Genomic DNA, 25,727 nt, shown 5'->3' with positions numbered 1-25,727 from the left:
GGGCATTAACTCCTGAATTTTACAGTTACAATCTTGAAACCTATTGGTGAGCCAACAAAAGGCTCCTTTAATTACAGAGGAATTGTAGTTTGCCTAGAAGTCAAACTTATTACTGTAACCCATATGTTATTACGTGTATTAATTTATGTTTTCAATATTTATACTGCAATTAAGGAAAGATAAACTATGTTTTAACTTTTCTCCAACAGTTTTTTATGTTTAAAATGGGCCTTATTTGTAAGCATTAAAAAAAAAAAATGTGCTGGCCACCAGTTAGGAAAATAAATCTACCGATTAGCGTAGTCAACGCACTTACTCACTCATATTCATTATATATAAAAAGGATGAATAAAGCGTAATATGTAAAATGGTATGTTTAGTTTATTGCTGTGTGAAGTAAACTGCCGCAGTTTACGCTGAAGCCTAAAACAAGCGGAAGAAGTCCACAGCGATTTATTGTCCAAACAAAATAAAAATTTAAACACTTTCATAAGTGACCATGTTCGTTACCTCTTCTAAGAGTGAGGAAAAACAAAAACCTCGATATGCATTAATCTAATTACTTTTAGATGTTTTATTTTTTCTGTGAAGATTTAATAATGTCTATGGTTTGGCATCTCAGTATTCGTCTGTTACTTTCGACGAGCTTGTTTTGCTTAGCAAACAGTCTGTTTTTGTGCCTTATATCCACCCCTACGGTTACTCCTCCACCCACAGTTCATTAATTTTTTGCACATTATTTTAAGAAATGTTATGATACGTCAACAGTTACGAAGTCAGTGCGATGGATGGTACTGTATGTCATCTACGAGCTTAGAAATGTCCGGCTTGAAAGACGCAAGACTGCTTCCAGATGATCATCAGTCAGATGATTGTGAGTGTTGTTTCTGTTCAGTTTCCTATGCGAGAAAGCCCATTCACAGCAGTACGCGCTGCCAAACATGCTGGTGTAGACAAGTGCGTTCTCTTTCAGATTAGCAAATGTATCGGGCAACGTTTTGTAGAAGTCAAGCAAACTGTTTTCTCGGTAAATAGCACGTAGTTCATCAGATGCCTGGAGATCAGTAAGTTCGAGCTGATATTCTGCTGACAAGTCATCCACTGACACACTGAATGAATCAGCAAAAAGTTTCATCAACAATCTGCATTGGTCAAAGTCATGAAACCGTGAGTTGAAGGATTGAATCAAGGTATCTAGCTTCCCAACATAAACTTGTGTGTTAATGTACTGATTCTTCTGTAGCTATGACTGAAAAGTGGGAAAGTGCATGAAGTTGCCTGATACTGCTTGCTGCTGGAACAACTGCAACATTGTCCTGAAAGCTGATACGTGATTTGCAAGCTGACAGACAAGTTGATTTTTGCCTTGCAACTTCAAATTCAGATCATTCAAGTATTGTGTCATGTCGACCATAAAGGTCAAATCAGCTTGCCATGCTGGATCAGTCATGGAGATCACTTCTGTGTCTTTGTTCTTGCTTTTGTGGAATTCTATCACCTCATCAATCAACTCCCAGAATCTTCTGAGCATCTTCCCTCGACTCAGCCAGCGTACTTCACAGTGATACACAAGGTCACCATAGTCTGAATCAATTTCTTCAAGAAGACTTTGAAGCTGACGGTGATTGAGCCCTCGTGATTTCATGAAATTAATGGTTTTCGTCACTAATGCCATCAGTGCCTGAAAACCAAGTTCTTTACTGCACAGGTTCTGTTGGTGAATAATATAGTGCAGCTTCACCAACTGGCTGTTCTGCCTTCCTCGATACTTCATCAACAGTGCTACCAGCCCGCTACTTTCTCCAGTCATGGCTGGTGCTCCATCAGTTGTCACACTTACCAGTTTCGTGAAATCCAATGAAACACTATTACACAGTCGTACTGTCTCCTCGAATAGAGCAGACCCAGTTGTCTGACCCTTCATGGAACCCATGCCGATTACTTCTTCTGTGATATCAAACGATGACGACACACTACAAACAAAAACTAGTAGCTGTGCTGTTAAACTCATGTCAGTCGACTCGTCTGCTGCCAAAGAGAAGTAGACAAAGTTGGCTGCTTTATTTGTAAGCTGCCTTGTCACGTCTGCTGAGAGGTGTGAAATTCTTCGTTGAATTGTCATACAATTCAAAGCCACCGTCTGTAGCTTGCGAACTGCTTCCGGACACAACTTTTCCGATGTAGTAATCATACATTGCTCGACAAAATCACCATCAGTGAATGGTCGGCCAGATTTCGCTATCATCAACAAAATATCGCAACTTACTTCACATGCTGCACCTAAATCTGCTGGCTGCTTTGAGAAAACGTTCTGCTGGTGATTCAGCGATCGCCGCAGAGGTTCAATTCGAGCTGTTCGTTCATCACCGGGAACGTTGTGGAAATCTTTATGCTTCGACTCATAATGACGCTTTATATTGGATACCTTCGCCACTGCTACTGTCGAATGACACAGCAGACAAATCACGTTCTTCTGTTGTTGAACAAAATAGTATTGCGCAGTGCCGGTTTCTTCATCAACTTTTCTTTTATGATAAGCTGCCATTTTTGTTGCGAAATAATATCAAAATAGGGCTCGTAAGTAAATCTCGAAGAACAATTAGAACGCGTGAGATTTCGTAATTACGGAAATATTACGTCATTGCGCCAATAATTAAATGCCTATGCATTAACGAGATTTTCCCATTAAATGTTCGACACAAATATGGAATCATTGATGGTTTGAAATCATTTGATAGTTATTTTAAATCATGGTTCTTACTATTTAAATTTGAATTTCAAGGTGTGCAAACATTTTATATGTAATATTCCAGTTTTAACATTAAATTTCTTAAAAGTAAAAATCAATCTAAAGTCTGTACTCATACAACTCTATATTGTAAGCATAAAATATAAGAATATTTATACATGTCTAAGTTACAAAAAATCATTTTAAGCAATGGTTCAAAAATAATAATTTTGAAAATGGCATAACTATACCTTATTGTCATTTATTAAGCATAAGAAGGGTTAATAACACCAACTTGAAACATGAGAAATTTAATATATTCTTAAAGGTTATGCAATACTCACTACTAAATTAATACGTATTTTCAATAAACAAAATGTATCAAGTATTTTAACACACTAATTGTAATTATGAAGTATAATAAATTCAACATCTTATACTGTGCAAGATGGCCTTCCAACAAATTCGCTATAGCATATAAAAATTAATCATAGATTGCACATTTAGAGATAATCTCAATAAAAAGAGCAAAAAAATATATATATATATATATATATATATATATATTGTGTACACTAGCCTTTAGTGGATTTACATTGCTACCAAAATAATAGTAGTTGCATTTTGCTTTCAAAATGTGTAAACTAAACACAAGGCAGGCTTATTATGAGGACATGGCTGTAACTTTGAACAGACCTAGAAATGTTATTACCAAGGTATTCAAAAATACAATCATAACAAAACCTACAAAATCTTGTTATATAATGAACTTTTGATTAACAGTGCAATAACTGACTGTCACTAGATGATATGATAAAGTAAAAAAAAATTCTTAATTATTTTTAACATTAAAAAACATCACTTTTCATCTATTATTTTTACAATTAAGAAGTGAATCTCAGTTTGAATAATTTATGATATTCTCATAGTAATGGCAAGGCAATTAAGAAAAGTTAATTGTCAAACTTAAATTATTATTTGCATCAAAGTTTAAAGTACACATGACATTTAAATTAAAAATATTTGTTCCTCCTCTTTAGCACAAGTTTGTAAAAATTTAGAATGGTTAATATAATAAATCTAAGTTGTATCAACGAACTCAAATGAGTTTTCTCATTCTGGCTTGGTAACAGTGTAACTTGAGAGTCAAAATACCTCTAAAGTGACACTTTTATACTATGTCTTCATTGAGGAGGGCTATGCCTGAATGACAATTTGTCATTTCAAATTTTAGAACATTATGTTTTTAGTGCTATGTACACCACAGTGAAGATGATAATCAGCTTAAAGGGTGCAAGATTTGATAAGTGTTAAAACATTTTAAATAAAGTTCTAAAATATCATTTTTAATGATGTTTATAAAAAATATTCTCAATAAGTATTTTCTGCTCCAATCAAAATGATTATTTGTCCCATTCCATTAACGTTTGTTGCACCTTGATCACTCTTATTTCATGTTTGTCAATATCAGTATGTAAGATTGTGGAATATGTGTAATTATATCTATTTAAACAGAATGATTATTGAACTATCATTCAAGAGCTTTGAAATTAACAAAACTGTTTTCTGTTAATAAAATATTCAATTTACAAGTACATATCAAACGTCAAATCTTTTTTGCGTTAAAAACCATGCTGAAAGAAAAACCAAAAATGTACAATAACAGGAGAAGATAATCTGAGCTTTGTGTTCTGAAAGCACTCTGGTTATTAGGTTTCTTGAATTGTGACTAGTTCTAATAGTTTGTGTAGGATGATATATCAATTAGTCATATTATAAATTATTTCTCTGCTTTTTAATTAAAACATGAGGAAATAAAAGCTTTGTACAATCATAACTTAGAAAATTTAACTTCAACAATACATTACAATGTAATTGTTATGGTAAATTTTTCTATATAGTTGTAACCATAATACTATACACACATACGCATTGTACATCAAATAAAGGGATAGCATAACCAAATGTTATTAATTACCATTTGTAATGGTATGTATTATAAAACTTTAAAATTCCTGTGATAGCTTAAGCAAAACAAGTTACATGTATGATGTTATAACTTTTACATTTAATAGATTTATGGAAAACAATAACCTTTATTATTCTTTCATTTACAAATTATTAAAGGCAATATATGTGGTTTCAAATAGGACAATGATCTCTTGTCAATTACTAACATTTATGTAATACAATTTTAATAAGACACATCCTCAGGTAACAAAAATTAGGCTCATTAGAAAAATACAAAATCAAAAGAATGTTAAGTCAGATGATGCAAGAACAAGAAAATTAACAAGCAATATTACTAACTAAAAACAGTACAAAGCAAGGAGAGGAAATAGGACTAAAAACTAACTTGCTACTTATAACGTTGCAAATAAGAAGATTAATTTATCAAAATAAAAGTTGTTTTAAAACAAATTACATACATAAGAAGAGTGTTATATTTAAAACAGATATCACGCTTACTTGAAATTATTTGAAAATGTTACCACTAATGTAGATGAGGGTAAGCATATAGATTTGGTTTATTTCAATTTTCAGAAAGCACTCCACAAGGTCCCAGAAAAAAAGGCTGGTAAAAAAATTACCTCTAAGTATAGGGGATTAGTATTATTTGTTTTTGAATTTTGAACAAAGCTACACAAGGACCATCTGTGCTAGCCATCCCTAATTCAGTATTGTAAGACTAGAGGGAAAGCTACTAATTATTACCACCCACTGCCAACTTTTGGGTTACTCTTTCACCAACAAATAGTGGGACTGACTGTCACATTATAACACCCTCATAAGTGAAAAGGCAAGCACGTTTGGTGTGACGTGAACCCATGCCTCTTAGAATAGGAGTTCAGCACCCTAACCACCTGGCCAGGGAATAAGTAAGCTAACTGGATAGAAATGTGGCTAGATGCAAGAAGACAGATGGCCATTTATAAAATGACTTCAGTCAAACTACATTAATGTCACAAGTGCGATACCTCAGGGATCATTCTTGGGACCTTTGTTCCTTTTTATTTACATCAATGACACAATTGAAGGAATGGTCAATAAATTACTTAAATTTGTTGATGATATTAAGGTCTTTGGTGTTACTGCCTGTGAAGAGGATGCTGCTGTTTTAAAAAAAGATTTAGATCATTTACTGAGTTGGACAAATAAATGGCAGATGTGTTTTAATTATAATAATGCATGTTGATTATCATAATTTGAATTACAGGGTGTTCGGAAAGTCACTGTGCAGTTTTGTCTGTTAATAAATATATAAGTGCACAGTGACTTTCCGAACACCCTGTATAATCTTAACAGCGTTATGAAAGAAAGGGATCTTTATGCAGTGGTTGGTCAGCCTTTTATGCCATCCAGTGTACTGTTTGTTAGTATTGTGGTAAATAGGATTTTACTCTGTATCTACAAAAGTACTGAATATAAATCAGAGTTATAATTTCACTGTATAGAACACCGTTTAGGCCACATTTGGAGTACTGTGTTCAGTTTTGGGCTCCATACCTTAAGGACCTTAAATTATTGGAAAAGTTTAAATAAAAAAAAAAAGCTACAATAATGGTGCCTGGGTTAGAGGGGTTGTTATTAATGTAAAGGTTAAGAACTTTGAATTGGAATGGGTTCCTTTGGATGTTGAGGAGAAAGTAAATTTATGTCAATTTAAAAGAAAATTTAATGATTATATTAGTGATAAAGCTGATTTTGATATTTTTATTTAATAGTTTTGGTTTAGTTTAGATGAGAGAACCAGGATGTTGTTGTCCATGAACATTATGTTACATCAATGTTTCACAAATGAAAATTCTATTAGTATATCAAACTTAAAAATCATTTTAAAACCATCCTTTACACTAAAACATCCCTTCAAGATGAAGAATCATCTACCTCTCTCTCTTTGCTTTTGGATTGTTAACAAATATGAGTAGTGACACCTACATTAGGAAAATAAAACTTTTTTTTACACCCACCCATGAACATGTTGTTGTATCACTTAAGTCAATTAACATGCTTTTAAGTCTAGCCACATTGATCACCCTGTTATTCACGTGGATTAATTCTTTGTAATGGAAATTCAAAAGTTGAACTATTAATATCAGAAAGTATTCAGAAAATGGGTATCCCTTATTTCAAATATAATCTTCTTTTACAATAGCTTTAAAGCAACTCTTCTGATCAACTGACCTTCCAATTAACAACATTATCAACACAGTATTAAAAAAAAAATTTGATTTCTACTTTTTCAGTCATATTACTTACAGGGAATAAAGACAAAGAAAAATTACACAAACAGATAAAAGAGTCAAAAAAGCATTTAAAAAACAATATCAGTAACATACAAGCCTTATTAATGTATGTGGTAATAAAAAGTTTAATGTTTATTTTGGAATTGAACATTTTATACTATATTCCTAAAATACAGAACCTTTCTTTTAACCTCTTAATATAAGTGTCTTCTTTTCCCAATTGACTCTTTTTTTGTGTTAAACACCAGTGCTGGTTTCTAGGTGGTCAATAATATTCTTGGTTAATGTTATTGTTCTTGCTTCACCTGATTAAAACATTTTCGATCTTCCATCAAGTCTAATTTCCATTATATTCTTATGACTGAAGATGACCTACAATAATTATAAAGGTCAAGACACTGCATTTACATATTTATATAAATGTTGTATTTAATTGATAAAAATGGTGTTGTATTAGAACATACAAGTTAGAAAGATTTGATATATAAAACAAACATGCAAAACTGTTCAGACTGGATCAGCTTCCAGAAGGCTTTCCAACAACCTTTACAAAAAAGCCATAAAATTTTAAAATAAAAAAGAACATTATTTAAGCAAAAAGATAAAATAAATCTTTATTTTCAAATCTAAAGTTTTCTTGTTAATTTCTGAAGCGATATGTAATGAATATATTTCTGTTGAACTGCTGGTGAAATAAATGAGTTAGTATTTTCCTAAAATGATGTGCTAGTAAGCGTTTTTCCCTTTTGAGCTACCGAGGATCACACATTGTAAACTTCAATGCAAGTTCCAGGCAATATTTCACTTGTTTTTGTTCCAGTGCTGAGCTGACATGCCCTTACTGGGAGTTACTGGTTGAAGTAGTCTTATGTTATAATAAAGAAATAATAAACTGAACAATATGTACTTTATTTCTGTTCCCCACTTTATTTCTTCTTCATAGAGTTAACTATAAAAGGCTGACTTCCAGTGTGTAGGTATACAGTACATGCCCAAACTCTGGTGAAAGCAGAACACATACATGCCTTAAGGAAATAGGATGCAAACTGCTTAATTGTTACTTTTTTTCAAATCAAAATGTGTATTTTCTTTGAATACTGCAAAAACTATGATTATGACCTATTAAAAAAGATTAACACTAAATAATCACAGCATTAAGAACCTGAAGCATTACAAAATAAAGACACAAATATGCATAATTTATTTTAAAAAAATAAAATTCTTGAAAACAAGAAAAAAATAACACAAAAAAGAGAAAAGTAGGAATGTAATAACTCCTCTTTCCTACAAGTAATGTAGTTTTAACAAAATAGTTTGAATTTAGATTTTTTATATAGAAAAACCCAAATTAAAAAATAAGCAGTATTGTTGATCATGGAATACAAGTACAGTAGATGTATTTGGTACACATACATATCAAATTAGCTTACAGGATTTACCCAGTTTAAAAGTATTCTTGTAAATACTAATTCAATCTAAAAGTTTCAAACTATTTACAATCAAAATGTTGAACTTTATATTCCTTTCATACAAAGTCACAGTGAACATGTTTACAGTAAAAGTAGCATCCTGTTCTCCCACATTCAAAATCCTATTATGAAAAAGTTGCTCTTATTTACTACAAGACAGTTATATACACTTTTTTAGCTGTTTTCCTTTTACTCAATTTTATGTACTTTGTACTTATATACATGCATATAGATATACGTACATGTAAACTAAGACAATGTGCTTCATCATAAAAACAATATTACATGCACCACTACAAGTAGAAAGTTAAACCACTAACACCACAAGAATGATTATAATAACAACACGAACCTTATTCACAAGTTTTAGTTTTGGCCAAAATAGTCTTTCATTCTTAAAAAAAATTATACTTTTCCAGTTTTTCTTTCAAAAGTACACGATAAAGAAGGTAAGTTCAAGTGACACACTTTATAGTATACGTAATAGAATTAATACGAATTATCAAACACACATGCATTTAAATGTGATGAGAAAAACACCTTACACCTATAAATGGCAATAGTTTAAGTTAACAGTCACATAGCCGTTGAAAGGGTTTCTAATATTTTTTAGTGTTTCTACTGAAGTGGCCTTGAATAATGTGAAAATTTAATTAACAGATACTATAACAGCCAGTGTGAATTTGTCAACATTTTACTTTAAAATGATCTGCATAAATATCAGTCACATGTACAAAAAATATTACAAATACATGTTAATGCAGACAATGGTCAGCTGATTAATAAAGTTTATAGAGTAAGGTGTACAATTCACTTATATCTAAAAGCCAACAAATCAACCAACTAATTTAGAAAAGAAAAATAAATTATTTTAAAAAACGTGTCAGATTTTATAGTCTTTTGTCCAAACATTTATATATTCCAATAGGACACTGTTAAAATATCACATAACATTTAATTTAGGAAAGCCCTTAATAGGTAGACCAACACTAACTCAGAGAAGCATGCACATTTTATCTGCTAACCAAACAAAGACATAAGCAGCTGTTTATTACTCCAGCTCTTCTATTTCCTTACTCTGAAGCACATTCTGATTTGTTTGATCATTTTCATACTCTACAAAGTCATCAAATAAACTTGGCCAAGCTTCTGTGTCATCATAGCAGCTGAGATCATCTCCAACAGTTTCTGTAAAGTTCAGAAACATATTCCAAGTATCACGAGGTATCCCTCGAATATTTGGATGTTTTTCTAAGAAGACAAGCCACCGTTTGAGAATTGAAGGTTCTTTTATTGAGAATATAAGTTTCCATAGTTGTATTGCCATTTCAGCTGGGAGGATCCGCTGTCCCACTTCAAGACCAAATCTATATGTAAAACGATACAAATCTTTGAACTTTTCAGGATTCTGTACTTCTGCTAACATCTCTGGAAACTTGGACCGTATTCCTTGAACTGTGTCAACATGAAGAGCTTTGCAGCCAATCACAAACTCTTCATGTGTAAAGCAACACATCTGCTCAGCCCCAAACTTCCAAGCTAAAACCAGGACACGAAATTCTTCAGGCTTAACTTCAAGGTCTTGACATAGTCGTTCTATTCCTTCTGACAATATAGCATCTTCATGTGAATCTTTATATTGATCAAAAAGAGCATGAATCTTGCTTTCTGAATAATCTCGTCCTGAATGACTAGACCTCTTTTTGTCTGTGCTACCACTACGGATTGGAGGGATTCGAGGGTGAAACATCAATTTTTCTGCAAAACCAAGAGTAGACTTGGAAGAGGTGCTTATATGCATTTCCCCATTACTACTAACCACAGGAGCACTAAGTTCTCTGTTGCTGGATCTTAAAATTTGGCTCCCACCACAATTGTTAGATGGCACACTGGCACCTGAAAACTCCACTGTCCGAGAGGACTCTTGATGCTTCAAGTGTTTCTCGGGTACTGATCCTGCTTGATTGGACTGACAACAAGAAAGGCACTTCCCCATTGGTTGGAACACTGCAGTAAGCAGGAGATTACTGCCTACTTATAACGGATCATCCCCAACCTAAATAAAAAAAATATCCATTCAGTGCATAATATTTTGAAACATTATGATTTAATTATTTAATTGCTATTATTCCTTTATCTTTACTACTGTTTACAGATGTATAATAATATTAATATACTAACACTTTGAAACCTACAATAACATTTTTATGAAACCTAACTTGAAAGCTTTTCAACAAAATTGAGGTAATAAAGTAATTATGTGACTTTCTCAAATACATGTGAAAAGCTCAAATCAAATCAGTTATGTCCTTTGTATTAACTATGTAGAAAATGTGTAAAAATTGTCACACATCTGTATTAGAGCATGGTGGAAACCTAAATTTTTAAAGCAAACATCACAAAGTACCAAACCAAGGAAAAAAAAATTAAAAAAGACAAAAATAACTAAATTCACAAAACTAGTTGTGAAAAACATATTTTGTAACTTAAACTTTTGCTGATTAAATTTTGTGTTGTTGATAAATTATACCTTCACACAATTCACAGCTTACTCAAAATACACTAACTATACAAAGTGCAATAGTTATTGCTACAGCTCCATAAACATAGAAATATGTTTACTCATATAATGGCTACCCTGCAAATACGAGATCTGTTCAAAAAATACGCGGACTGTTTGAATTGCGCGGCTCCAGTTGGTTCCAGGGGAATCAGCTTGGTGTCGCTAGGTTCGCACAATCAGCTGATTACGACGCCATTTCCCGATTGCAGATATCTTCATTTGTGTATTAGCTACGCGGTTTTAAGTGAAATGCGATTTTTTCGTTTGGCGGATTTCAGAATGAATGACCTGAAGGAGCAACGATTTGCTGTGAAATTTTGTATTAAACTTGGAAAATCTGTGACTGAAACTTTTGCTATGCTTAACACGGCTTACGGTGATGTTGCTATGAAGCGTACGGCATGTTTCAGGTGGCATGAACGTTTTAAGGATGGTCGAGAATCCATTGAAGATGATGAGCGTCCTGGACGTCCTTCCACGTCAACTGATGACCCACACGTGGACAAAATCAAAACCCTGTTGCGGGCAGATCGACGTCTGACTGTCAGGGAGCTTGCTGAAGAGTGTGGGATATCAGTTGGATCTTGTTACGAGATTTTGACCTAAAAAATTGAAGATGCACCGCGTTGCTGCGAAATTCAGCCCTCAGAACTCGTGTGTTTTTGGCCAAACACTTGATCACTGTTCTTCCCCACCCCCCTACTCACCTGACCTTGCTCCTTACGATTTTTTCTTGTTCCCCAAACTCAAAAGACCCTTGAAAGGAAGAAGATTTGAGACGATTCCCGAGATTAAGGCAAATGCGACGGAAGGAGCTGGAGGACATTACAAAAGAAGCGTACCAGGACTGTTTCAACAAATGGAAACACCGTTGGGATAAGTGTGTGCGTTGGGGAGGAGAGTACTTTGAAGGGGTCCTAGACCTGTAACTTCTAAATAAAGTACATTTTGTTTTATGATGTCAGTCCGCGTATTTTTTGAACAGCCCTCGTATAATTAGATTTTTCTGACTTAACAATGAAACAAGATAGCCATTGTATGTCCAAACAGGAACATTTTTACCAAAAAAAAAACATTTCCTTCATATATTGTCTAGAGATATCTGTCAATAAGTCTTAAAAAAGTGCCAATCTAAAGGAAATGTGTCTATCACTGGGGCATAAATTTCTGCCAATTGAAATAAAAAGTGACTTGTCAGGTTTAAAAATATGCAACAGACTTCATCCCAAATGACCAATTTTGTTAAAAATGGTGTAGTTCAGTAAGCAACATTTTATATTTTTATATACTGAGAACAGAACAAAAATATGAATGAAGCCACTAGATATATTCAAAATTCTTATACAGTAGAATAATTTTATTGCAATGTTTTTGAGAAATAAATCAGTTCTTTTATTTCATTCAAAAGACAAATAATATTAAAAGTACATTTGAACATTTTTATTGATTACTTCCATCTTACAATGCTGCATTTCCACCCTCAATAAACAGTTCTTTGACAATATTATTGCAATAATTTAGTATGTTTATTTCCTCCAAATATGGTTCAAAAGCATAAACTACAATTGCAGTAATCCTTTTCAGCCAGTTTAATCTCCAGAAAATGGTATTCAAATACTGAGGATTACTGGTATGAACTACAATGTACATATGCCAGCATAATCCTCTGCTAATGTTTGTGAACCATTTGGAGTCCATACTTCTCTACAAACAACTGAACAAGCCATGTCCTACATCTTGATAAATCTCTTCCAAGTTCTAGTTATAATCAGGATAAAAAGTAAACTAACCCAATATTCAGTAAGAAAACGGACCAAGGGGTCAGTCAGTTTGGAATTCAAATATTATATGATGTCATAGGTTGACGTACTTGTAACTTTTCTGCATTTGTATTAAAACAAGTTAACTGCTATAAAAAATACATGGAAACTTTTACAAAGTATTTACAATGTTGCACATTTTACAGATGATCTACAGCATAAAACAATGAGGGATAAGATTGATACACACACCTCATTAAAGCAATGTTGATAAGATACAACATGTATTTTACCTCTTCAGAATTTACAATCAAGTCATTGGTCGTTAACTCTTGAAGTGGAATAAATGTACATTCGTAACAAAACAGTCACACTGCATTTATTTTCTCTCATAAACACTTAATGTTGAGACCAAAACATGTTTACATGTATAATATGGAATGTTTTATGGGATTTATATTTGCTATTTTATGTAACCATGAAAATAATGAATTCCATTGTTCCATTGTTTGTCAATAAACAACATATTTAGCACTGCACACTGCTTTTTTCAAGTTATGACCTGTACCATAATTTAGGCATACTTATCCATTTCCATTCATTACCTACCTTTTTTTCTTTGCAAACATATTTCAAACTTTTCATCTTGCTGGTTGCAAGCTGAAGTATTTTCCAAAATATATGATCTTTCTTCCTTATATCAAACAAACAATTTGTACTACAATGAACTATAATAATTTTAGTATGATAATCAAAAAGTAATTTTCTTAGCAGTCATCTAATGTTAACAGTTTAATAAAATGTTAAGTAGTCTTTGAAAAAACTTAATATTAGATTAAAAACAATAGTTTTCTTCCTCATACAAAGATATACATTTTCAGGAAAACACAAAACCAGGTGGGATGCTTTGATAAGGAATGAAGTTTTGAAGCATACAGTAAAGACAGCTGCAAACAGCAGAGGTGCGAGGAAGGTTCATAAGACTCTACGTATAAGCTCTGAACTGGGAAGTGCAGAAAGCCCGAGTACAGACCTGAAGTCCTTGATGATGAATAGGGTCCAGCATCTTTAAGGCCGATAGTCTGGCAGAGCCATAGACCAATGATCCACAGTTGAGTTTCGATCAAATAAGAGCACGGTATATCTTTAGCACAGAACGTCGATCAGCTCCCTAAGTGGTGGAAGAGAGGACACGGAGGATGTTCAGTGCTCTTGTACATTTGACTCGTAACTGCTTGATGTGTGGTATAAAGATCAGCTTATGGTCAAAGATAAGCCCCAAGAACTTTTTCTCAGGGACCACAGGCAGCACAACTTCACCGATATGGAGTTCAGGATCAGGGTGAATACCCTGTTGGCAACAAAAGTGCATGCAAACAGTTTTAGAGAGAGAGAAGTTAAAGCTGTTCACAGTGATCCACTTCAGTAAACAATTGAGAGCAGTCTGTAGCTGCCGCTCAATATACCTCATGTTCGACGACTAGCATGAGATGTGAAAGTTGTCAACATAGAGCATATTTACAAAAGTGAGAGGGAGTTGTTCAGTGATGGCATTAATTTTTATACTGAAAAGTGTGCCACTCAGAATACAGCCCTGAGGAACTCCATGTTCCTGTAAAAAAGAATGGGAAGTGTCGAACCCACACGAACTTGGAATCTCTTGTCCATTAAAATTGTTTCAATAAACATGGGTAAATGGCCACATAACCCATATATATGGTCTTGCAAAATGCCATACCTCCATGTTGTATCATTAGCCTTCTTAACATGGTTAAGAAGGTGGAAGAAGAAGCAGAAGTGCTAGATATCCAGCAAAAGCTTTCACCTAGAGTATTGGCGATGCTCCGGGTACCAGCTATTTCCTGGCCATCAGAAAGCAAGATCAAGAGGGGGACAGAATTATATTGCCCTCTGACCTTTCGAATCTTGTCCCATATCACTTTGGAATTGGTTGCAGAATATATGCCAGTTGTGAACTTAATACAAGATTCCTTTTTGCTTTGATGTTTTACCCACCAAGCATGTGCAGAGGCCCGCTGGAAAGCAATGCAGTTTGTGAGTGTGGGATATCTATGGAATATGTCCCAAGCCCGTTTTTGAGCCTTCCATGCCATGTGGCATGCAGGATTCCACCATGAATGAAGATATAGTGGAAAATGTGTCGAGGTTTTAAGAATACATTGAGCAGTTGCTTATATAATACAGTCAGTTACTGCTGCCACACAGTCTTCTAGTGATGGCTTACAGACAATGGCAGGATCAAGTTCTGTGAGAGCAGTGAAAGAGGGCCAGTTTGCCTGTTCCAGCTTCCATGGCCAGTCTCTCTCAAGATTATGGGTAAATGATCACTGCCTCATGGATTATTGTCAACCCTCCATGTAAAATGGAAGAATAATGAAGGAGAGCAAATTGAGAGATCAACAGCAGTAAAGGACTGACTATGTGCATGGAAATAAGTAGAAGAACCAGTATTGAAAAGAGAAAGGTTGTGATCAGAGAGCATATGCTCTACAGATCAACTCCTCCTATCATTAACAGCACTTCCCCAGAGGGGGTAATGTCCATTAAAGTCCCCCAGGATGAAAAAGGGAAACAGCAACTTTTCAATGAGAGCATCAAGTGCTGATTGATCACATGTCTCTCCGGATGACAGGTAGAGAGAACAAACAGTGATGGTATGACCAAAGGAAACATGAACGGTTACGCCTCCAAGGGTGTGTCGAGTGGTCCATTTCACACTTGTAGGCATCATGGTCCATGCGGCTGCAAAGAGCACATGTCAAGAAACCCACGACATGATGTTTTCAATTGACTGAACTGCTGACACTGGAAACATCGGAGAGAGTTGGGAAAATATATCCGAAATCTGCAATTAAGATAACCTGCCTTGATGGCAGGCAGACGTGGTGACATAAATGTGAGAATGAGGACATTGGTCAGCACCATAATTCTATCTTTGCAAGTGGATATATTCTCACTGCAGAAACCCATTGGGTGAAGAAACCAGCAAAAATCACAGACTTTGGAATGTTTTTCAAACCCCTCTCAACAATAACTGCTTGTGATAAATTCAAAATAACATGAGGTGTAACCAAAATAGGTATATCCCCAATGGCTTTTAAATGCAAGAGGAGTTCACTGTGTTGAGATGTGGATGTTTACACTGATATGTCACCAGATTGAAGCTTCTTTACTGACTTTGGAAAGCTAGCAAGTCCCTCTAGTCCCTTCTAAATGAAAAAGAGAAGCATTTGCCCAAAAGGTTTGTCTGAAAGTGAATGCAATATAACAAAATGAGGTACAACAGCGGTACAGATGGTGAGGTTTGCTGCTCAAAATCTTCAAGACGTGGTTGTTTACCTATAGACTGTTTTTTCACTATTTTATTAAGATTTTTGATTGGAGTATCCATAATAAAGAAAGGGAAATTTCGGTGCTCACTGACCCCACCCACCATGTACCCATGAGGGGATGCATTACAATGTTAAACAAGGAAACTGCAGTAACACCAGGGTTTCGTGAGCACTATACCCAAACACCAACATAAGATACAATGTCCACAACACCTGTTGAGAACATCCAACACTGGTACTTGGTTGACCCTAGCCCGAGTGGGCCAGCCAATTTACCCAAGGTGGCCACTCTAAGCCTACCCATCTACAGGAATTCAAGGAAAAAGTGGTGTGTTAGGGTTAGACCCCTCAACCACCAGGATCCTCTCCCCCTTTCACAGGTCGCCATGCACAGGAAACATGTGGATGTATGTTTAGGTTCCATAGGAGGTAAACTGAAAGAACAGAACCTTCCATAGGAGGTCCCCTCACCACTACAGGAATCCACATGGAGGGGTAGCTTAATTGTAATTACTGTACTGCTAGAGAGAGAAAAAAACTTGTGTGCTGGTAGTACTGAAGGATTTTGAAATAATGGGCAAACTGAAACATGGTTAGGTGTAGATAATTCTGATGACAAAAATCTTTCAAATATAGTGCTATATATCATTTAATAGGGATGAAGTACTAAAGAAAGATGAAGGATTTGTTTTATATGAAAAGTGTGAGTAACATCCTATTGAAGTAGGGTATATCAAAAATAACAGTAAGGTAATCAAGTCCCTTTGGGTTTCCAGTGATGGATATAAAGGGAAAAGGCATTTAGTGGGAATGTGTTACAGGACAACCACATGATACTGACAAAATTAATAATAAACTTTACATTGAGATTAAGATTTTAGCTGTTAATGTGGTCATAATTATGGGTGATTTTAATTTCAGGCATATAGACAAGCAAACATTAGAGTCAAACCTACTACAAACAATACTGTTTTAGATTTGTTGTTAACTTCTAATACTAAAGGTGGAAATTGGGAAACATCTGGGTGCAAGTTATCACTGGTCTATTAGGTTTGATGTTTTGCTGCACATGGAGATCAGGAATAATAATATTTTGGTTACAATTTTAAAAAAAAGCAAATTTTCAAGGGATGCATTAAAACTTATCTGTCGTGCATGAGCAGTCGAATTATTTGGGACACTATATCAAGTGTGGAATATTTTTACATATTATGAAGTTATCCTTCAAGGAAAAAAAAAGGTGGCTACAATTAAAAAAAAGTTTGTCTCACAAAAGGTATACAGGATCAAATTAAAGAAAAACATGACAAATTATTGAAATTTAAATTGAATGGTTTCACAGGAGATTTAGAAGATTACAGAATATGAAAAAACATTGGTCAAACAGAAAATTAGGACCTCATAGAGAATGTATGTATAAAGGTTGGCTCAAAATGTAAAACTTGAATGTCAAGATTATTTTAAATGCATTAAGAATAAACAAAACGTTAGGATGAGGATAGAACCTTTGAGGGATGATAAAGGAAGTCTTGTAACTGATGATTTTGAGATGGCAGGGTTGTTAAATTCTGTTTATCCTTCAGTTTTCACTAATGAAGGTTTAGGACACATTTCTCATCTTAATTAATGTCATTGTCTTGTTTTATTCATGTGCTTGTTAAGAAAAAAATTGGCAAGTTTAAAGAAAATAGGGCTCCTGGTCCAAAGGTTAAGAAGGAGATTAAAGACTGGATATATGAGCCTCTTGCTATTACTTTTTACAAGACCTTAAATAGTAGACAGGTGCCAGAGGATTGATAGTTAATGTTACTCCTCTTTTCAAGAGTTGATAAAAACTGTCCTAGTAATCAAAGGCCTATTAATCTTAGATTAGTGTTAAATTTCTTTTAAAGTCTGATAAATCATACTGCTTTACAAAGTCACTTAACACAGTTTAAAATTTTCTTGGATAGTCAGCATAGTTTCATTAGAGGAAAAATCTCGCCTTACAAGTCTTTTGACATTTTTTGAAAAGGTTATTGCTTATTCAGAGGAGGGAAAGAGTGTAGATTTGGTGTAACTGGATTTTCATAAAGCATTTGACAAAGTGCCACATAAACAGGCTTGTTAAAATAAAAAAAACTATAAATGTGAAGGATGAGTGAACTAATTGGATAGAAGGGTAGCTGAATGAAAGAAAGCAGATGGTCATTATAATGAAGTATCTCAGGACTCAGTCCTAGAACCTTCATTCTTTATGATTTACATCAATGATATGGATGAAAGAATAAACAACAAATTTACTGTTTTTGAAAACTTGGTGTTGCTGGCTATGAAGAGGATGCTGCTGCTTTACAAAAAAGAACAGATCATTCAGTGAGTTGGACAAATAAAATAAATGGAAGATGGGTTTTAATTATAAATGCAAGATAATTCAATTATGATCATAATTTGGATAGGAATAATCTTAAAGTTGTTATGAAAGAAAGGGATCTTACCTTTAATGTGCTAAAAATACCACTGCTGTCAATTTCAACATTTTAAGCACACAGTTTTTCATAAGCTCTTTTAATTTGCCTAATTTTTATTTCAATCAAATCCTTAACTACATATAGTTCTATAAATCTTCCATTCTATGTCATTTTAAATTCTTATTTTATAGGCAGCCTCTTCTATTTACAATTTCTAACATCTTTGTTGCTTCATACATTACAACAACAAAAAAAAGGAAAAGAAAATATCCTCTTGTCCTAGAAACTAAACTGTCAAAAAGCTCCATAATTTCTTGTACTTTGGCATCAAGCAAGCAAATTCTAGTCCTAGTCTTTTTTATATTCTTCACCACAAGTGACTATTAGTATACTTAATGAAAAACAGGCATCTCTTGATCATCTCACTCCTCATGACAAACAGTAAAAAGTTGAGAATCCATTCCAAACTAGAACCCAAATGTTAACCGAACCTGCATCTACAGCCCTAATTATTTTATTAATGTGCAACCCTGTAAAGCAAACACTATAATTCCTACCCTTGCCTAACTTTATCCATTTATTGCCTTGCTTTATGATTTAAGCTCCTAATCTACCTTCCCCTTCTTTGCCATGGAAAACCATTTCCAGATTTGTCAATTTTCAAGTAAGATAGTTCTACTAGTGTAGTTTAATATATCTCTGACAGTGGGTAACAGGCATACAATTTTCAAGATTTACACAATTCTGGCACCTGCTATATCATACAAGTTCCATGCCATTATCTTTCAATTATCTCTAACACTGATGTTTTATCAGTCTCAATTATTCTAACCACATAACAACTGTATATTTAACTAAGCTTATGCTAGTTCACAGTTTACAGATTAAAGTGTAGCTCAATATAACACTAAAATCCCTACTAAATCATACTGACACTATTAAATTACAATGTATCCATTTTTAGTTGCACACAATGTACTACTAATTCTAATATATTGCTGTATTAACTCACTTTCTCTCCTACTAATAAGAAAAAAATGCAACTCTTTACAAGTAATTTGACAGTTCTGATTCTAAAACTCATACTGAAAATTCCTGTTCACCTCCAGTTTTTGAGTTATGGTAGATTTATTCTTATATACAACTTTATTGATTGAAAATTGGATTTAAGAATGTTCCAAAACAATATATAATAACAATACCAGTTCAAAAGAGCAGTAACACATTCAGGCTACATTCAAAACTTTCATCAAGGTATTACTTTTTTTTTGTTATAAAATATCTGCCTGACTTTTTTGCACCTTTTGTGTGTGTTCTCAGTTTCATGCTGTAAGAGCCAACAGTAATCTTCCATCATCCTTGATACTGCTGTTCCATTGTAGAAATATGTTGGTAGAAGCATCCACCATGCTCATCATTCACTACACCTAGATAATTTTGAAAGAAGTCTAGATGGGAGTGTAAGGTCCAATTTTCCTGCAGTTCTTGAGCATATCATCAAGTATCACAGTATAGCTTTCATCTCTGTGATTTTTCTAAGAAATTTTTGACAACCAGTTTAAATGCTGTCCTGACAGCAAGTTCCTTCTGATTAAGTACTGTTTTAAAAACCATCATTCATCAGCACTTCCCAAACCTGGGGTCTAACAAAGATGTCTCTTTACGTTCTTTATTCACTGATTTTTAGAAATTTGTCAAGCAGGTTTCTTTGTTTATTCCTTTTATAAAGTTTTATTAGTCCCAGTTTAATATGAAGGTTTACAAATATATTTTCAGGATTCACTAAAGATTGATAATATCTTGTTTTCCTGGTATGTAGTTCTTTCTCACTTTCTTTTCCTTCTTTTTGAAATGATTTTATTATCTCAGCTGTCCTAGAGACATAAAAAAAAGCAACAATATCTGGTATACCCACTCTGCAGACCTAGAAGTTGTGCATATCTTTTAGATCACTAAGTATGTTCCACCTCTGGTGATCACATTTGATAGCCTCAAATACAATCTGCATGCTTTGGAAAATTTCTTTCATGTTCACAGCATAAGAAACAAGAATAAATGGTTTAGTGTTCTCATTATACCAAAGTACAACTTTCAGACTAACTTTAGATGAGTTGATAAAAATTCCAGTCTTGGGAATGATGTTAAGTAGCTAATCTTCCATTTTGTAATAAGAAGAAAGACTGATGGTAATTTTGTTAATTTGAAACTTGTTCCCGAGCTAATAATTTCCATTGCTGTAAAAAAGAGCCAAGAAGTTCCCTTTGCTGTTTTGAAAGAGATACGTTATGAATCAAATCACTTTTAACTCTTCTTGTGCAATCAGATGAAGCACTTTATGGTGGTATGATACAGGAATTGAATGTTCTAGAAAACAGAGCACATGAGAGTTTCATGATTCCTAGATGGAGCAGGTAAGTGGGAGTTAAGCAAAAGCAGTGCAAGTCACCACAATTATATTAAAAAGAAATAGCACATACGAACATTATATTTGGAACTTTATACCAATACAATACAGTCAATGTATGGATTTTTCAAAATGTATACCTTTTACCTATAAATTGTTGAAGTAAACAATTTAATAGCATAAATCTACTGTACTAAAATTGAGTGCATGATATTTGTGTTGATAAAATATTGAGATATGACAATAATCAAAGCCTAGAGGCAAGAGATAAAGTCTGACTACGTATTTCAAATCCGTATCATCAAACTACCCAGAATCACCTGAGTTTCTTGCAGTAGCAAAGTTTTTGTTGTCCAACGTAATAGAAACAATAAATTCAGCTCTTAATGTATTACCCTTCTTACTTAACTAACACTTAACATACTTTGTTTATTCCAATTAAATATTCAATGTACTTAGTACTGCACATAACAACATACCATTTAAAAACAGCAAGTAATACTTGAATTAATAGTCTAAAGCTTCATATAATTCTACAATGAAAAACCTAAGTGTGAAATTCTCTCTAATTTAACTAAAATATTTTAAAATAAGTATTCTAAAGCTTAATAATACCAAAATTATACTTAAGAAAAATGTTATAATCTATAACCATTTACTACTTCTATACCTCAAGAATATACCATCATAACTGCCAACAATTGCCTTTTTGAAAACTCAACATTCTTTACATGAAACACTATTTTTATCATTATATTGTAAAAAAAAGCTATTCATTAAGCCTAGATATTTTGTTTTGCATTCTCATAAAACTATACTGATGAGTATATGAACTTCTAATACATACATATGCTGTACATAAAACACAAAATGTACCAATATATGTCCTACATAAAATCAATCTAATACAGTTTAAATCCCACCAAACACTGTCCAGAACTGTAAGATATACCTCAAGTTCCACTCAAGACTGTCTGGTAAATTTTGAGCCTTACCCAACATACACGAGAATAAGGAAGACCAACATGAATGTGTATGTTCATATGCTTAATTTACTTATAAATTTGAATCACTTTTGCAAAACAAAAATATTAGTTAGCCTATCATCCACATATCTGTATGGGTGGTGGTGCTTGCTCAACAAGTGAATAAATAACAGAAATAAATTTCATGATTGATACACATTACATATTTTTTCAATACAGCACACTTTAAGAATTAAATGAACAAGAACTGTCCAAGGTGCCAAATGAGAATTAGATTAGTGTTGCAATATACCTTATATTGCTGTAGATTATTTTTTGATAGTATTTTAATAAAACCTAGAGTGAATAAAAATGCTATGCAATGGAAGTCTTGTTTCCATCCCCAATTATTTATTTATGGTTGAAGTACTGGAGCTCATACTAGGAATTGTAAAGATAATTTTTTTTAACATCATGGAAAAATTAGCTATTTATTCTAATGAAAATGTTATTATTGGAAAATAAAATAAAAACCAAATAACTTTTTATTTTTTATTCAGTTGCATAATTTCTCATTCAGCCCCTTCCTACTGCAAACTTTGCTGCTTCTAGCATTAAAACATGATGTAAAATAATATTTAAATTTATGTCTGTTGTTTGTTTGCTTGCTGAGCAAACACCACCTGCATGTTAATAAGTCTATGGTACCAATACCAAGTTTTATTTTGCAAATAGCAATTTAGATAGATAAATAAATGAAGAATCAGTAAATACACAGCTCTGTTGTTCTTTATTACTCAAATGTGTTAGACTGCCTTGAATGAATTTTAGTTATTCCTTCAACATACAGTTGCACATAACAAATGATTATACTCACTATACCACAACCACTATAATTTAAAAGTTAAACCAGTTGTAATCATAAATAGGCAGTAAAATATTATAACTGTTCCTTTTATATCATGTTGGAAAATTAAGTTTACAGTTTTATATCTAAAATGATTAGCTGTCCCTAAAATTGTACTGATAAATTGCAAGAAGCAGTAAGCAAATGGCACCAGGCTACTTTTCTGATTTTTACAGCACACCCACAGTCCCTAAAAGCATTGCATTTTTGTAGCAATGGTGGATTATCCATGATTCCTTAGATTCATAGTAAAACTAGTAGCACAGTGATCAACAGATCAAGTGCCTGTCATGTTTCAGTAAAGGGGGAAAATTTTTAATTGAGCATTTTCTAATTAATGTTCAAATAAACAGTAAAATGTATCCTAATTTACCAGCACCATCCAGAGGCATGCCATATATTTGCACACCTGAGTCACTAAAATTGTGAACTAGTAAATATCACGTGATTTAACAAACATCAACTTAGGCCAAAATGAAGGTACAGAGAAGACAAAACCTTTCATTCTCAATTATTTTTCATGTTATTATTTAACAATTTACTATATGTTTAGACCTAGAAGTAACGATTTTAACCTATGTTATTAAGTTGTAACTTCATAGAGTAGCTCAACTGTTTCAGTCCAAAAATCTTGTCCACTTAAAATTAGTTTTCAAAGATTTAGCTCTGACAAAAGATGAACAAAAAAATTACACAATTTTAGACAATACTTGAGAACGGACATTGACTTAATTTTTTTACATCACTTGTGAAATTGATAACTTTTTTCACGCACACTTTAACACAGGTAATTTAAGTCTTTTTTTACATATATATAATTGTGAATTTACAAACTTTGAATATTATTTCTGATTACTTAAGTCATCATGTTATTATTATTTAATTTGCCTTACGGAAAACAATATAACTAAGAGCTAAGCCTAAATCATAGATGGTTAATAGCATTGTGTTTCGTCACCAGCCTGTACTGTAGACGGAGCAATTACGTCTCAGAATTTGATACGCCATACATGACTAAGTTAAATAGACATACTTGTAATAACAGTATTTGTGACAATGAAACTGCAAAAAATAAAATAAACAGATCTACGTTTCATAATTTTATGCCAATTAATATCATATGTTCTTGCACTTAGTACTACTACTAGTAGTAATACTAACACTAGAATTAGTACTACTTAATGACAGAAACTAAACCCTAAATGACATTATTCTGTTCTAATTTACATAAAATATTAAAAACAACGGACCTTTATCAATTTTCGACCATAAAAACTTAAGTGAGATGCAAACCCAGGATGGTAATTACCCAATTTCACGATAAACCATGCATAAGAAAATTATGTAATATCTTTTTTTACTGACAAAAGCTGGATACGATGCAAGACAATGACGTCATTAATGAGGAAAGCCTCCACCAGGCTATCTAACTAAAAGAAATTGTGGCAATCAGTAACCATTTTGTGATTAAACATGATTCATAATAATTTATCTCCTGCTGAAACAGCAGTAAGTTTACAGATTTACAGCTCTAAAACCATGGATTCGATTTCCCCCGGTGGACACAGCAGACAGCCCAATATGGATTTGCTATAATAAAATACACACATAATTATTTACCTTTCGTATTTATAATTTAGAAATGTGAGTATTCGGAGTCGTCATGCAACAAATTTTGCAGATCCTGCCTGGGTATTACCGTGTGCAATAATCAGGAAGAACAAACAATACTAAACCGTTTCGACACAGACATAAAAAAAACAAAAAACAGTCAAAGTGAATCTATTAAAATTTCTTCAAATATTTTCTGCTGTTATCTTTGTCAAAAATAAATGTAACAAGAATAATACAGCGATTGTCAAATTGTTTGATATTAACAATGCTTAGAAAACGCTTGGAACATATAAAAACAGATAACAAGTTTTAAAAAACAAGGTAAGATAAACTAGTGCTTGGGTAAATAGACTTCTCTTCTCAGGGATAGATTGGCTATGTATTGCCAGCTTGCAACAACAGTTGATGGGTGTATATGGCTGCATTAATTAGAACTACCATTAACTTTTCAGTAATAAATATATAAAATAAATTGTATTTAATTACAAAACATGGACAACAATGTCGACGTTTATATGACTGGACAACTTATGCAAGAAAAAAAGGAACCGTATTTCATGACCCACAGATACACTGCTGGCCAAAATCTTAAGGCCAAGATTAATTTTTATTTTTATTTTCCATTTTCTTATTTTCATCTTTCGAAGCTCTACTCAAATAAGTGTTCGAGTCTGACAACGCAAAATGCATATTTTTTCTTTATGTTCATTGGCTTTAAGATTTTAGCCGGCAGTGCATTTTCAAATGCTCCAAAAATGTAGTTATGCAGTCTTTAAACCACTTAAAGGCTGGGTTGAAGAAAAAAGTGAAGTATAATGTTTTGATCATAATGAAAATAATTCATTTTTATATACGTACATCATTTCTATTCAATGTAATAAACGTTCATCTTATAATTTATTTGCGAATATCCACTTTGTTGTCCAGTTAAATAAAATGCAAAAATAACATGATGTAGCTTTTGAGTTATTCATGAAAATGCTACATAACTGCAAGCGTGTTTAAAAGAACGAGACCCATTGATAACCAGATAAAATATTATTGTGTTATAAACTGGATTAAAGGTAAGATTGATGAAATAAACGAGACGTAAAGATAAACTGTATCAATAAGACTGAAGAATTAAATAAATATAATGAATTACGGAGAGGCTGGGATAAAAAACAAACAAAAATGTTCGGAAAAAGAGAAGATAATTGAGGTTATGACAGAATAAAACATTAGGAAAAGGAGTTAATAAATTCAAAGACCAAATCATATACATATC

General features: G+C 33.2%; 1 protein-coding gene across 4 annotated transcripts; it reads right to left on the bottom strand.

The window, feature by feature from the left end:
- Positions 1-3,743: 3,743 nt before the first annotated feature.
- SCCRO3 (defective in cullin neddylation 1 domain containing SCCRO3) lies at positions 3,744-24,486 on the bottom strand. 4 transcript variants are annotated; one of them, XM_076477489.1, is made up of 3 exons: positions 24,097-24,255; positions 9,522-10,500; positions 3,744-7,347 (listed from the first exon to the last, which is right to left on the bottom strand). In XM_076477489.1, the coding sequence occupies exons 2-3, from the start codon at positions 10,438-10,440 to the stop codon at positions 7,331-7,333; spliced, it is 936 nt and encodes a 311-aa protein (XP_076333604.1). In that variant the 5' UTR covers positions 10,441-10,500; positions 24,097-24,255; the 3' UTR covers positions 3,744-7,330. The 4 variants fall into 4 exon arrangements, with proteins under 4 accessions (XP_076333604.1, XP_076333603.1, XP_076333601.1 ...); XM_076477488.1 differs by lacking the exons at positions 3,744-7,347; positions 24,097-24,255 and adding an exon at positions 24,467-24,486 and having other exon boundaries at positions 7,720-10,500; XM_076477486.1 differs by lacking the exon at positions 3,744-7,347 and having other exon boundaries at positions 7,720-10,500; positions 24,097-24,262.
- Positions 24,487-25,727: the final 1,241 nt, after the last annotated feature.

Source organism: Tachypleus tridentatus, chromosome 13, assembly GCF_004210375.1.
Source record: "Tachypleus tridentatus isolate NWPU-2018 chromosome 13, ASM421037v1, whole genome shotgun sequence".
NCBI lineage: Eukaryota > Metazoa > Arthropoda > Merostomata > Xiphosura > Limulidae > Tachypleus > Tachypleus tridentatus.
Note: the sequence above shows the minus strand (reverse complement) of the source record. Positions and strands in the feature narration are given on the sequence as shown.